At 35.4% G+C, this 14,783-nt stretch overlaps 1 protein-coding gene across 4 annotated transcripts in view; it reads left to right on the forward strand.

The window, feature by feature from the left end:
* Positions 1 to 14,783, forward strand: part of LOC123685058 — a 456,594-nt gene that overhangs the window by 361,245 nt on the left and 80,566 nt on the right. For all 4 annotated transcript variants that reach the window (XM_045624640.1, XM_045624656.1, XM_045624650.1 and 1 more), the window contains exon 5: positions 12,605 to 12,726. In XM_045624640.1, the coding sequence (XP_045480596.1) occupies positions 12,605 to 12,726 (122 nt within the window). The remainder of the gene's footprint in view (positions 1 to 12,604; positions 12,727 to 14,783) is intronic.

Here is a 14,783-nt window from a genome sequence, read left to right on the forward strand (position 1 = left end):
AATTTGGATAAGGGTCAAAATCACCTGAAAATCTACTTTGAATGACATTGTATGATATATCGTTGAATTCAGCGTTAAAAATTATTTCGGAAAGTGTCATAAAATATACAGGTCCGTATTGAAAAAAATGAGGTTGAGGGTGGACTAGAGAGCACGAAACGTTGGATACGAAATCTGATTACGTCAAATTGAGAACAATTTACTGTCGAATAAAAATTCCTGTAACATTTTTTGATAATTTTCGAAATAAAGTGGGAAAAAAAGAAAAATCAAAATGACAGAATTTACTTTTTTTATGATATCTCAATAACCGGCCCTGATAATCTCGATTTGTTTGAACTGCTTGACAATGCTTCTATGAATGCAACTTTTTCTTCATTTGACCGACCTTCTAACTCTTATGGTTTAAAAGTTACCAATATAATCCCATTGAAAAAGTGGCCACCCTGTATAGTGCATATCACTGGAGAAGAAATTATTCAATTACTGATTAAAAAATTTTGTTGTTCAGTTCATCCACACACTGTGAAATATACATAAAATTTATATCTCGAATTTAAATTTTTACGACCCTATTTATATATAAAAATAAATATATAAAATAATATATAAAAAAAAGAATAAATAATATGTTATCGGCCTTAGGGCTTTGGTGAAAAGAACTCAGATTTTTCAATCATACAGAGTTCCAACAATAGCAACAAAATACCCTGATTCTCAGTCGGAATTTTTTTCAATGAAGAAGGATTATGGCGAATAATTCACGGATTTCATATTCTGGTCATGAAGAGCCACAATGGCAGCGAGCTTCAGGATATAAGACACCGGCCATGTCACTGCCTGACTGAAATAATGACGAGAGAAGACCATTCTGTGACCGGACTCGACAATGTCTGCAGTGGACATCTCGCAAGCTTTCATGAAGTTATATAATAGTTCATTTTATATGTTTGGGAGGCGGGAGGACTTTTTATTTTGTTAGGTTCCTTTCTGTACATGATAGCCGTTTTCAGAGTTATAAATAATGTGTCCCGGTAGATGTCCGGACTTCTTATGAACGCACTTTCTCGAGAAATGAAGTTCTCGAAATCCAACAAAATAGATTTATATTCAATAGCACTTGATTTCAGATATACGAAATCTTATTCGGAGACTGTTTTTGGAGTGGACTCCTCGAGTTGTTTTACAAGGATTTTACAATTTTTTATTGGTCTCTTGACTAGTTCGTATTTTTGAGCGAACACCTTGCTGTATTATTTCGTATCAATGTTATTATTTTAGAAATTTGAGCCAGAAATGGTCGAAAACGATAAGGTTCGACTAGATGATGGCAAATTCGGGATTAAATTCAAATGTGTACGTCCAATTGGCCGTAAACACGATAACTTCCGAACAAAAAGAAGAAATTGAAATTCACTATATGTTCGGATATGGAAGAATTCCCTTTTATTTCGGAATTTTCAAAAATGAAACTTTGCATTTCAATGTAAAATGACAATTCCATGCTCCGTCTGCAATTTCATAATGATCGCTTAAGAATAACCATAAAAATTCATGAAAAATATCGAAAAAAAAATACTCAATATTTCCGTGAAGACTGAACGAGCTAATCTGAAATTTTGAATGTTCTTATAAATTAATTATTTCAAACCCTGTACAATATTCGAATATTGAATATTCTCTCTGCATGTGTCGTCGCGATTAGATCGCATTTCATTGCTCCGATAACTAGTTTTCCGCATTCGAATAATAATCGATAGAAATCTTCAAAAATGGGTTTAACTAGAGGAAATATAGAAGAATTGAAAGGAATCGTTAAAGAGACAGTAGTGGCCGTATTGGATTGCTATTTAGATACCATTACTGAGAAAATAATGCTCAAGATTAAGGACAGAATGGAGGAGGAGTTTGAACAGCTGAAGCTTCGATTGCAAAATGATGAGTTTCCTTCTACTGATCGAAATTTGGAGGAACTAAAATCAAGGCTTCACAAGACCGAGTCTAATTTGGAACATTTACAACAAGAAAGTAAAAGAAACAATGTTATTGTTTTTGAAATTCCGGAATGTGATAATTCGGATCTGAAGAAAAAACTTATAGCCATGTGTCAAGATAAAATGGTAAACATTGATGCACGATTTATAAAATCCTGCTACCGTTTAGGAAAAGGAGTTAAAAACAAAATACGTCCGATTATTGTCAAATTTTTAGATGAATCTCATCGTAATGAATTTTACTCATCAAGAAAACTTTTTGTGGGATCAAAGGTCTTTGTGAAAGAAGATCTAATCAGAAAAAGAATCGATATATTCAAGTATGCCATAGCGAAATTTCCCAAGAATGTGTGGACTGTTGATGGTATAATTAGGGTTAGAACTGAAAAAGGTGTAATTTCAATTAATGATAAACAGGACGTAGATTCCTTAGTTTAAATGAGTTGATAATGATTGAATTGAATTGTATTATTATGTTGTATGATGTAGGTGATTTCTATATAGGTTTAGTTCTTATACGCTTATCGGGGTAGTTTCACTCTACATACTGCCTACAATTGTTGTAGAGTTTGATCGTGGAATTTTTTTTTTCTATATTTTTACTATTCTTTTGCTATTGTAGTTGTATAATGGATTGCTTTGAATCAGAATTGGATGACAGAGAGAACAAATATTTTGGTGTTGATGATGCTAGAAAGGAGATTGAATTCGATATGTCTATCGAATATGAATATGGTAAATTTTAATATGCGTAGTATACGAAAAATTGTGATGATTTGATGTTATACTTAAATGCATTGGAGTTTGATTAAAATATTTTATAACCTCCTCTCCCAAGAACTTAAATCAAAAACCAATGTAAAAAGTAAAATTTTCAGATATCATATCCGAATTTATGTATTCGTTAATTCTGATAGGTTCGAAGCCATCCTATCGACATAATTTTTTGTTTTCTGTTGTTTTTTTTTGCATTTCTTTGGCTTGTTATGCCTTTCAATTGGTAATCTACATTTTTGTTGTTTCTCTTCCAATAAATGTATTAATTTTTTGTATAACTGGGGAGAATGTTCATCAGTTGTAGAATCAGATAATGACAGCATACAAGCTTGTATATTTCTGCAAGTGAAGTTTTTGTCTGATGTATATTTATACCTATTGATGAATAAATTGAAATTGAAATTGAAATTGATCACATCACAACTGAATATATTGGATCAATATTGGAAAAATACTCATTTTTATGCAAAATTCACCTCGATATAAATAATCGAGTAAATAATAAGAAGTGTCATTTCAAACATTTCATAGAAAATTCAAGCAAAATATCTGAACAAGAATTTCAAAATTCCAGTTAAAACAGATCCAACTGAGTTGAAATTTTGCTTGTAAGAAAAAAATTACAACTTAATGTATCTTGCGAACTTATGTTCTCTCGACTTTGTCAGTATTTTCCTCATTTTCATGTATCTAATTTCATGCATTAGCAGCAATTCTGCTCGTTTACGTGACCGGTGAAAATGAATTCCATCTGAAAACAAGGTTTTGGTAAACGTTTGTAAGCGCCAAATAGTTTACGAATTCTAACCTCTATATGACCCTCAAGATGAGGGTGCAATTATTGCACCGATTGAATTACTACATACAAATATTCTTCATGGTTCTAAATTCTAAGTTCAAACAAAAATAATCCCATAAACAAGAGCCCGCAAACGCTTTGTTTTCGAGATACATTGTTTGTAGTTTGTTTTTTTTCCTTATGGTACTTTCCTTTCACAAGATATTTAACTTAAATTTGGCATAGATAATCCAATTTGAAAATTTTGCTCTGACTCTGTAGTTGCGTATAGGTATACATACCCTTCTGGAGGAATTTTCAATAAAGTTATTCCATATTATGTCGCCAATTTCCGCCTTCTATGCTTTTTGAAATTTATACTAGCTGTAAGGAGTTCCAAAATGGTCGTTACGCCAAGATGACTACATTTCCTTGGGTCGCATTTTGGTGCTCCAAATATGAGTGTTGTTCAAGAATTTCTGTATAGTTTGAAGAATAAGATGGAAGGTTATATTTGTATAGTGCAAATTGTTGAAATGAGTTTGTGATTGTTGTGAAAAACTTTGATTTGTTTTATAAAGTTTGAGACTGGGTACATAACCTCGGTTGAGCCCATATCCCCATGTTTTGGGGACCTGATAGATAGATAGATAGATACTAGTTGTAAATAATAAATACCCATCAAATCATGACTGTCAGTTCTATCTTTTACTCGTGAATACAATTCCATTTTCGATATCTAACATTTGTCTACGACTGATTCATTTTTAAGCCAATTGACGACTGAATTTGGTCCATTTGCGTCACGTAATGAAACTTACACAACTCAAATTTCATTACGTAACGCATTTTTGCGGAGAAGAGTTCAGATACTGAACTCTTACGTAACCAATAACTGCTTCTTCTATTCAGGATGGAAGAATTTTTTAATCACTCATTTCAAATGAACACATTAAATACCAGCCGAAAATTTCACTTGAAAGGTATTATTCACAAATCAACTTGATGAAAGTCAAGTGGTTATCAATGTGATGAACACAGTTCGACTATCTTAAGGCAATTGATATCATTATACAGGATGGCCATTTGAAAACGAAACAGACGAGATCACAGACGAAATAAAGTTTTTCGATAGAAATGCTCGGACAGGTCGATTTCTGTTTCGAGGGGGACAACTTAAGATGTAGGTTACGGACGCATAGCGCTTCAACCCTTGCTACTACAACCCTCACCCCCAAATTTTGAATAGGGAAGATGGGGTGAGTGATACCTCATTTGAAAGGTATTTTTATACTGATTTCAGCACAGTAATTGTTTTTTCATTTTATGCATTAGTTCTCGAAATATTCTTAACTAAGTATTTGAAAATGAAGTGGTGTTTTCATGGCACTTGTAGTGTTTTGTGAAAAATCGACATTTTGAGCTTCAAAACAACCATGACTGTGGCTTCTTTCCTAACTTACTAACGCATGAATATTTCGAGAACTAATGCATAAAATGAAAAAACAATTACTGTGCTAAAATCAGTATAAAAATACCTTTAAATTGAGGTATCACTCACCCCATCTTCCCTATTCAAAAATTGGGGGTGGGGGTTGTAGCAGCAAGGGTTAAAGCGCTATGCGTCCGTAACCTACATCTTAAAATGTCCCCCTCGAAACAAAAATCGACCCGTCCGAGCATTTCTATCGAAAAACTTTATTTCGTCTGTAATCCCGTCTGTTTCGTTTTCAAATAGCCACCCTGTATTACTTTTATATCACATCTTTTCGAACTTGTCTTATTGTATGAGTTAAAGATAGCCACATCGATATGTATATCATTTTAATTTTTCATTGATCACCCCGGAAAAACATTAAAAATCCCCATAATTATTTTTCATCGGTAACACTATAGAGGATGTAAATAAATCAATATAACGGAATGGCAAATCATGTATGGATGAACATTTACATGTGCTCGGTTTTGCCAACATCACTCCTGCAATAAAACCCGTTATAAATGCGAGTTAGGCAAACCGAAATATAAATCAATACTTCGCCTTGTTGTCAGGAGGTCACATCCCCAGAATGATAAATTTCTTGTTCGTTTCTTGGTTGTGGGATTTATGAAAAAAAATACATAAATATTGGAAACGCGTATTAATATTGCATGAATAATGCATCGTGCTGGGATGTTTCACCCGTCGGACCATGATGGCAGTCCAAAAAATTATGATGTCTTCGAAGAGAGGCGGGAACATTCTTTCGTTTCTATTGGATTTCTTTGAAGGATTTCCTCATTCGGATATATGTGAATAGATAATATTGTTATTGATGGAATCCTCCAACTCTCGGAGATTTTGATATTTTATTAAGTTGGTTTCTCACCTGAGAATGCGGAGGTGGAAATCTACTTCGATGGGTATCTCGCAACCTGAAATCTACAAGACTTAGGAATTCTTCTGGATTATTTGCCTAGTAGAAATTCACCTACAGCCAGTCGAAGAAGGTTCTTTCTGATTGCAAATGGAAACGAATAACATAAAAACTCACGTTGTTTCTAAATTTGGTTATGGTGAAGTAAGTGATTGAGAAGGAATAGTCAGCCGAATACCAAATATTACCACATTGATAAATGCAGATCTGTTGTCCAAACGGTCATCCTTTTTTTTTGAGGACCAAAGAACCCGTTTCATGCATTCTCTCCTCAAGGGATTCGTGTGTTTTATTTTCTCGAACATTGAGAATGAGGGAATATCTTGACACAACGTAGATTAGTAGGTAAAATTTTCCTCATCCATGGCCCAGCAGAACGACGACTCAAATCTACTATGTATTCGTAACGTGAAAGGGGTTTGTCCCCGCTTGTTGAATTATCAATATAATCAAGCCCAAATGGATAAATGCTGGCCATATTCACTAAATATAGGGTTTTTGTTTTAGCGAACTTTAAGTTGGCATTACTGTTCAAGATGGCGACCGATTTAACATCTGTTAAGTGATTTATTCTCAGTTTAGTTTGGCAATTTATCATGAATAGACTCACGCCTCAACAACGCTCGCAAATAGTGCAATTTTATTTCGAAAATAATTGTTCTGTGCGGAATACGTATCGCGCATATGTCCATTAGCGATGAAGCGCCCTTCTGGTTGAATGGCTACGTCAATAAACAAAACTGCCGCATTTGGAGTGAAGCTAATCCTCAAGTGTATGTCGAAACACCGTTACATCCAGAAAAACTGACTGTTTGGTGCGCTTTATGGGCTGGTGGAATCATTGGTCCGACTTCTTCAAAAACGATGATGGCCAGAACGTTACAGTCAATGGTGATCGGTATAGAACCATGATTACTAACTTTTTCATTCCTGAATTGAACAACCATGATGTCCAGGAGCTGTGTTTCCAACAAGACGGCGCAACATGTCACACAGCTCGTGCCACAATCGATTTATTGAAAGACACGTTTGGTGACCGCCTAATTTCACGTTTTAGACCTGTAAATTGGCCTCCAAGATCTTGTGATTCAACACCGATAGACTTCTTTCTGTGGGGCTGTGTAACGTCATTGGTCTATGCGGATAAGCCACAAACCCTTGACCATTTGGAAGACAACATTCGCCGTGTTATTGCCGATATAAGGCCCCAAATGTTGGAAAAAGTCAAGGAAAATTGGACGTCCAGATTGGACTACATCCGAGCCAGCCGTGGTGGTCATATGCCAGAAATCATATTCAAAATGTAATACCACAAGATTATCTTGCGGATAAATGAAATTCATGTCAATCGAATAATCCATCGTTGTTTTATTGCAATTTAAAGTTCTATAGATCTAAAAAAACACCCTTTACCACACTCGAGGGCTATCTTCTAGTTTTTCTGCTTCCGGTCATGTTGGAGCACAACATATTGTAGACAATGGCAGTACTACATTATATTTTATACCTTACTTTGAAGGTTTATTCGCTATATACATGTGTAATAGACATCGTCCAGAAAATCCCAAGTCAATGGTGAGGTAAGATGTGGGTGTATACTGTATATGACCTGCAAGTTTCTATGGAAATACTACATATCTCACGAATATGTGTGAAAGCGTCATTTATTCATATTTCTGTCATGTTTCTCTTTAATCAAACGTGAGACAGTTCAGTATAAATTTAAGTCTGTAATAATTCATGTAGGATCGATAAAAGAAACCACAAATTGTTGTATCAAACATATATGTCTGGCAGGTAGACAGTTATCATTTTTTTACATCAGAAAATATCAAAACTGCAAACAAGGTCTCCACAATTCTTCTCAAGGGGTAGGATAAAATGTCTTCGTTTGTGTACAGTATACAAATAATTAAGAATAGCATGAAAGAAGAATAGTAAAAAATAATCCTTGCTTCACGTTAAGGGTCCGGCACAAAATGAATGAGGTTTCTCAAAGAAGTACTCGTTCTTTTGATTTGTTTTCATGTACATTTGTGACCATTTTTTTCATTCAAACCTTGGATTCAACCAGAAAGTGATCTTTTCAACAAGGTTAAGGCTGATGTACGAGATCTTCGTAATTCTCATGATCTACATAGTTCTCTAGTGCCAAAATTGTAGTTTCTTGTTCATTTATAATCAAATTTTCATTCACATACAGGGTGAGACACATAACATTCTCTGAATTAGAAGAGTTATAAAGAATATATGGAATCCCCATTTTGATACACTTCTTCTTCAATGTGCCCTGTCAGGTCTAAACAATTGTTCGACGCAGGGTATGCCCGTCCATTCGCGGATTTTCTTCAACAAGGGATCTGTTTTCTTCCTACGCCTCTGCGGCTCTCTATCTTACCCTTCATTATGAGTTGCAGGATCTGGTAACGACTGCCTCTGAGGACATGACCAAGGTATGCCAATTTTTGGCATTCAACCGTCGTCAAAAGTTCACGAACTGTATTTACTCTGTCTAAGACTGCATCATTACTTTGCATAGCCGTCCATGGCACTCTTAGCATTCGTCTATGTAACCACATTTCAAATGCTTCTAGCCGATTGATTGTGGCAGCCTTTAATGTCCAGACTTCAGCTCCGTACAAGAGCACAGAGCAGATGTAACACTTGATCATTCGTTGTCTCAGCTTTAGGTTTAGGTTATCATTACAAAACATTGATCTTATTTTCCGGAATGTAGCCCGGGCTGTTTCAATCCTGCATTTAACTTCTTTATCCGGGTCGAGTTATTCGGTGATGTAGCATCCGAGGTATTTAAAACTTGATACTCTCTTAACGTTTTGTCCATCTATCTGTAGTGCCGCACCAGGGTATGGCTGACGACTAAAGACCATAAACTTAGTTTTAGAAACATTTATGTTTAGTCCCATTTTCTGTCCCACCACACCGAACGAATTCATGAGGTTTTGAAGACCCTGTATATCATCACACGAAATAGCCGTATCGTCAGCATAGCGAATGGTGTTAATCAGCTCGCCGTTGATTTTAACCCCGAATACCTTTTCATGCAAAGCCTCTTTGAAGACTTTGTCAGAATAAAGGTTAAGCAATAGTGGAGACAGGACACATCCCTGCCGAACTCCTCATTGGATTTGACGTTCATCTGTAAATTTTCCATTGACACGAACAACCGCGTTCTATCGCCAGTATAGGTTTATAATTATACGTAAGTCTCTTCCATCAATACCAGTTTCCCTCAATATGTTTATGAGCCTCTCGTGTTGTACTCTGTCGAAGGCCTTTTCATAATCATTTGGTACACTAAGTTTTGAGTATTATGTCTCTAAGATGAGCCCCTTTAAGGTAACTACATTTCTGAACGTGCCCTCTGAAATTTACCACTACCCGATGGTACACTGCGATGGTTGTGGCGTGAATTTCTTCTCTGATCCTCTTTTTCTGTTCTTCAAGGGTGTAGGCCGATGTCTAAACACTTTTCCCTTCAAGTCACCCCAAAATAAAGTGGTGTTCTGTACATCGAAATCTGGCTAAAAACAGAATCGGAAGGTAATGAGACTCATTTTACTATGCCCAAGGTTAATTTTCTTGTACCAATCCTAGAATGAATTGAATTTTTTGTACAGGTTTAAAATTATTGGTTTTTGTTGATTATTGTTATGTTTTCGTCAAAATTTTTCAAAGATATGCGTTCATTTTTCTCATCTCTTGGTAGAAGACCACGATTACCAATTATTCATTTTTTGCATGTTGTAGAGTTGACTTATTTTGAGACCACAAATTGGTTATCTGCCTAGGTCGGCAGTTTGTCTAGCGACGGCTCTGGTCCTCAGTTACTTTTATAATTCTGAAAATGGCTCAAAACTTCAACGTACCGACAAGTATACAAATCAACGATGGAATGATGTTTTATTTAAGAATCGAATATACAAATCAGTTAATACAATTCCAGAGTTCCTATTATTAGGAACGAGATGAGGCTCTCGCACTCCGGCAGATAGATTCCTCCATGTTTCCGGACTAATTTACGTACTTTGGAGCGTCGAATGCTGAAGAAATCGAAAAGGGTGCTCTTCCCGGGCATTTATTGATATTGACACACGACGGCTCTATCGCTGCGAGTAATGGAGTGCTCGAGTTAGCGCAAACAACTTATTTCCACAGGGAATTGTCAACAGAAGACTTCATCTCATAACTCAATTTTTATACCGGCCCCTTATCACAACAACCTGCTGAGTGATATCTCTCTGCGCAAGCCATTGGCGTGCTCGATCATTACACGATTCCACGAGAATGACTAAAAAATTTGAATCGAAAATTGTGGAAATTCAGTTTTAAAATAGCAGGATCAAAATATCAGGTATACAATCCCCATAAAAGTAATACGAGAAAACTACAAGTCAATTTCGAATCAATGAATTCTAGCCAATCGCAACAGAATTATACAGGCTGTTATTGAATAATTGAAGCTACAAGGTGAAATGTTTCTGACGTTTTGCATAGATTGCTGTAGGTAAGTGGTAGTCGAAATGAATAGATCGTAGCTTAGGTATTTGTAAACATAACGCCATCGAAATATTAAACAATTTGTGTCTGCATTATAAATTTATTTTCGATTGAACATTTCAGCTAACGACCAAAATTCTCGTCATTTGGGGAATATTCAAATTTTCTGCTTTAATAAGAAGAAATCTGCGGCTGAGGCTCATCAAATGCTCTCAAATACCTAGTGAGGCCGCTATTAGTGAAATATTGTACGAAAGTGGTTTCAACGCTTCATAAACGGTGATTTTGACGTCGAAGACCAGATTTTCGAAAATGCTAAATTGGAGGCATACTTGATCAAGACTCGTGTCAAACGCAATAAGAATTGGCAGGATCATTGGAAGTGACGTAAGAAGCCATTGTAAAACGCATGAAAGTCATGGGAATTATTCAGAAAGAAGGAAATTGGGTGCCGTACATGTTGAAGCCGAGAGATGTTGTTTGCTTGTAAACAGCTCCTTGCAAGGCAAAGACGGAAGGGATTTCTGCATCGCATAGTGACTGCAGACGAAGAATGGGTTTATTATGATAATCCCAAACGCAGAAAATCATGGGGATATCCCGGCCATGCTTCCACGTCGACGGCCAAACCGAATATTAACTGTTCCAAGGTCATGCTCTGTATTTGGTGAGACCAGCTCAGCGTAGTGTATTATGAGTTGTCAAAACCAACTGAAACAATCACAGGCGATCGTTATCGAATGCAATTAATGTGTTTGAGCCGAGCATTGAAAGACAAACGGTCGCAATACATCGAGAGGTATGATAAAGTGATTTTACAGCATGACAATGCTCGACCCCATGTTGCGAAAGTGGTCAAGGCATAGTTGGAAACGTTGAAATGGGAAGTCCTACCCCACCCGCCGTATTCTCCAGACGTTGCTGCTTTGGAGTAACACTCATTTTGATCAACAATGCTGGCTGATCAGCACTTCCGGTCTTATGAGGTCAAATTGGTTGATTCGTGGATCGCTCCAAAAAGTAACCAGTTTTTTCAATTCGGGATTCGTACGCTGCCCGAAAGATGAGAGAAAGTAGTGGCCAGCTTAAAGAGCTTGTTCTAGGAAATTCGGTGCAAAAATCTATGGGTATAACGGATTGATTCCCTAAGCGATAATTTAATCACTGAATTAATTCTGGCTGAATTGAAATGGTGAAGTTGATAATGTGCAATGATGTTATATCGAACGAAATAGGTCTAGTGCATAGAAGTTTCTTCTAATATCAACGATTGAGCAATAGTATACCCGTGGCTGCTGGACTAAAACGGAAAACCCTAAAAAAAATGTTGAATGATTGATCTCATGAAAGTGCTTATCATATTCCTCAAGAACTAATATAGATAATTTCTTTCACGTAATTATTGATGAATGCTGAATTTCCTTCGCAATTTGATTATTGAAGCAAACTTCTTGTTCCAAAAATAGAAGAAATTATTGCCTTTCATCTATCAAAACCTACCCCTTCTCCTGATCCTATTCTACGGCATTGGTAACTGTCCGACTTTTGCCAATAAATTTCATCGACCCAATTAGCCCGATTCTCCAGTAAATCAATTACTGACAAGCTTGTGTTCTTTCCCTTCATCTTTGAATCCTCCTTAAGTTTGTTTTCTTTGAGAATATTTAAAAATAAATGAGGTCGAGGGCAAAACGAAAATCTTTTAACGAATGCTTTTCAGATTGGGAGAAAATGTTTCGCTTCATGTATTAGATATTTCATTTCCGTTAGAAAAATATTCAACAAAATAAGCGCTCAGGTCCAGCTGAATTTGTTGTACTGTATAAAATATAAAATTCAATTTGTAACAATTATGCATATTTATGACCGATTGTAAATTAGATGTCTTTTCAGCATTTCATTTATTATGAAAATAAACATTACCTTCCTATACTTATTTTCCATTAACTTTATTTATTTATTTTATGACGACAACAATTTTTTGGAGAATTTCTGGTAATCGTTAATGCTGGTGAATTTCAAGTCTAAGTCTTAACATATTTATGTATAACTATTATTATTTGATGAGAATAATTTGGGAGAATTGAAAAATGCAAAGATTTCGTTTTGGTTTTCAGTTTCAACAACAACAGATGAGAAGAAAATCGGAAGTACAACACCAGATGTGGTCAAATTAGCTGTTAAGAGACAACGGCCAAAAGCCGCATCACCTAACCGTCAGGGGCCTCAACAATGCCAAGTGAGTATTCAATCTATGTGTGATATTAATATAATATGCAATTAAATGTAACACTTTATTTTATATTTATCATTAGGCGATCGATTTCGGATTATCATTATTCCATCATCAGGCCAGCTGAAAATCGACAATATTATATACAAGGTTTTTCAACATTACAATCAATATTCTTTTTTAAGGATTGATCTTTTTTATTTTTTAGGTTAAGAGTATGCAAGTAGGTTTCATAAGTTGCATACTCTTAACTTGAAAAATAAACTTTATTCAAACTTTATTCATCATAACAAAAATTACAATTCATTTAATACAAAAACAAATTTAAAAGAGAATATTGAATGTAATGTTGAAAAATCTTGGATATAATATTGTATATTTTCAGCTGGCCTGATGATAGAATAATAAATTTTCCGAAATCGATTGCCTAAGAATAAATATAAAATGAAGTGTGTTTCTTTTTAATTTACACTTCGATCATAGAACATACTCTGGAAGAATTTATTTTTAAGATATAATATGGCAATCTGCAGAGTAGGAAAACATGAAAGAATACTCTAATTATCAAGTTTTTTTTGTATAACTCATGAAAAGTTTTTTGGCGATAATTAAAGTTTTGATTGATTTTTAATCTTCTGCTAGATATGTACCTCTTATATGTAGGCTTGGTTAATCGATAGAGGTATGATTCGATTACCTGGCCTTTCGTCTTTTTCTCCGTGACTTTGTTCGGGTTTGTGATAATTGAACTCTTTTTAATTATTTACAACTATTTACAAAGCCACACTCATACATTACAAACTCAGTATTGAGAAGATCTTAATTACGTCTTAATTACAAGTTTCTCACTACGGTACTGAATTTCGTCCATAACTCGAGTGTTAATTACTCGAAACGTCTTCGATTATCATGTCTTCGTCGTACTTCAAGTTTTCGGTCGTCTCGTCTCTAACTTGTCCGCGACTCGTCTTAATCTAGTCCGCGAACCGTCTTTACGTCGTACGTCTCAAGTTGACCGACTGAACTTGCTCTTAACTCAACTGTCTCTCGACTCGAACTTACTTCGTCCCCTCACCGCAACTTACCCCGTCCACTCTGAAAATCCTTTCCTCCTTACGGCTTGACCACACCCTCAGGGAAAGTACCATCCCCTAGTCCTATAAGAGTTTTGCCGTACTAGGACCTGATACACAGATGTGACACATCTGGTACAACCGTCTTGTCTTCGATCTTTCCTAACTCCAGTAAATGTCTTAAGTTTTACAACCGATATGAAACATCTTTGACACCCCGAAGAATTAACACTTCCTTTTTACATTATATGTACAATAACAATTCGTTCCCTGTAAATTCATTGAAACTGTCATGCCTTCGACACTTGAAGAAACTAATAGGTCTCCAAGGATCCTGTTGACCATCTCAATTATTTACTGGGAGCAATGACTGGATCCTACATATATATGTATGTTTATGCCGGACGAAATTAAATTTCACCATGAAAAATTTTGTCAACAAATAGAATCTATTATCATTTCATGATAATGTTTGTAATTGTCGAAAATTTGAACAGAAATAGTCTCAAACGATAAGCTCAAGATCACTGATAATAATTCAATAATAATTTCAAGCCTCATTCTAAATTTTATGTTGATCTCTTCACTAAAACAAACAGAATTGAAGAAGAATATCGACAAGAAGTTTATCGATAATGAATTTATCGAAAGCATTTTATGACATCAGGAGCTCTTGAGCGTTTGTTCATTCATGCACTCCATATACTTATATACATTTCTGCGTTCTCCAAGAAATTAATAAGATTATAGAGCACTCGAAAGTTCCTCATTTCACGTCAGAGCTTTCCTGATTATTTTAAACAAACAGTACATTAGTATAGCCTAACTTGTATAAACTCTAAAGAAAAACTGTTGATATGCACATACAAAAAATAACTGCAGCTTGAATACTGATAGCGTCTTTCATGAAACTATCGATTTATCACCCCAGATTTATTTATTCAAGCCAGAGGTTATGAGGAAATCTCAAGACTATCATTTTTTGAAAAA

This window comes from Harmonia axyridis, chromosome 1 (assembly GCF_914767665.1).
Source record: "Harmonia axyridis chromosome 1, icHarAxyr1.1, whole genome shotgun sequence".
In the NCBI taxonomy this organism is placed as follows: Eukaryota; Metazoa; Arthropoda; class Insecta; order Coleoptera; family Coccinellidae; genus Harmonia; species Harmonia axyridis.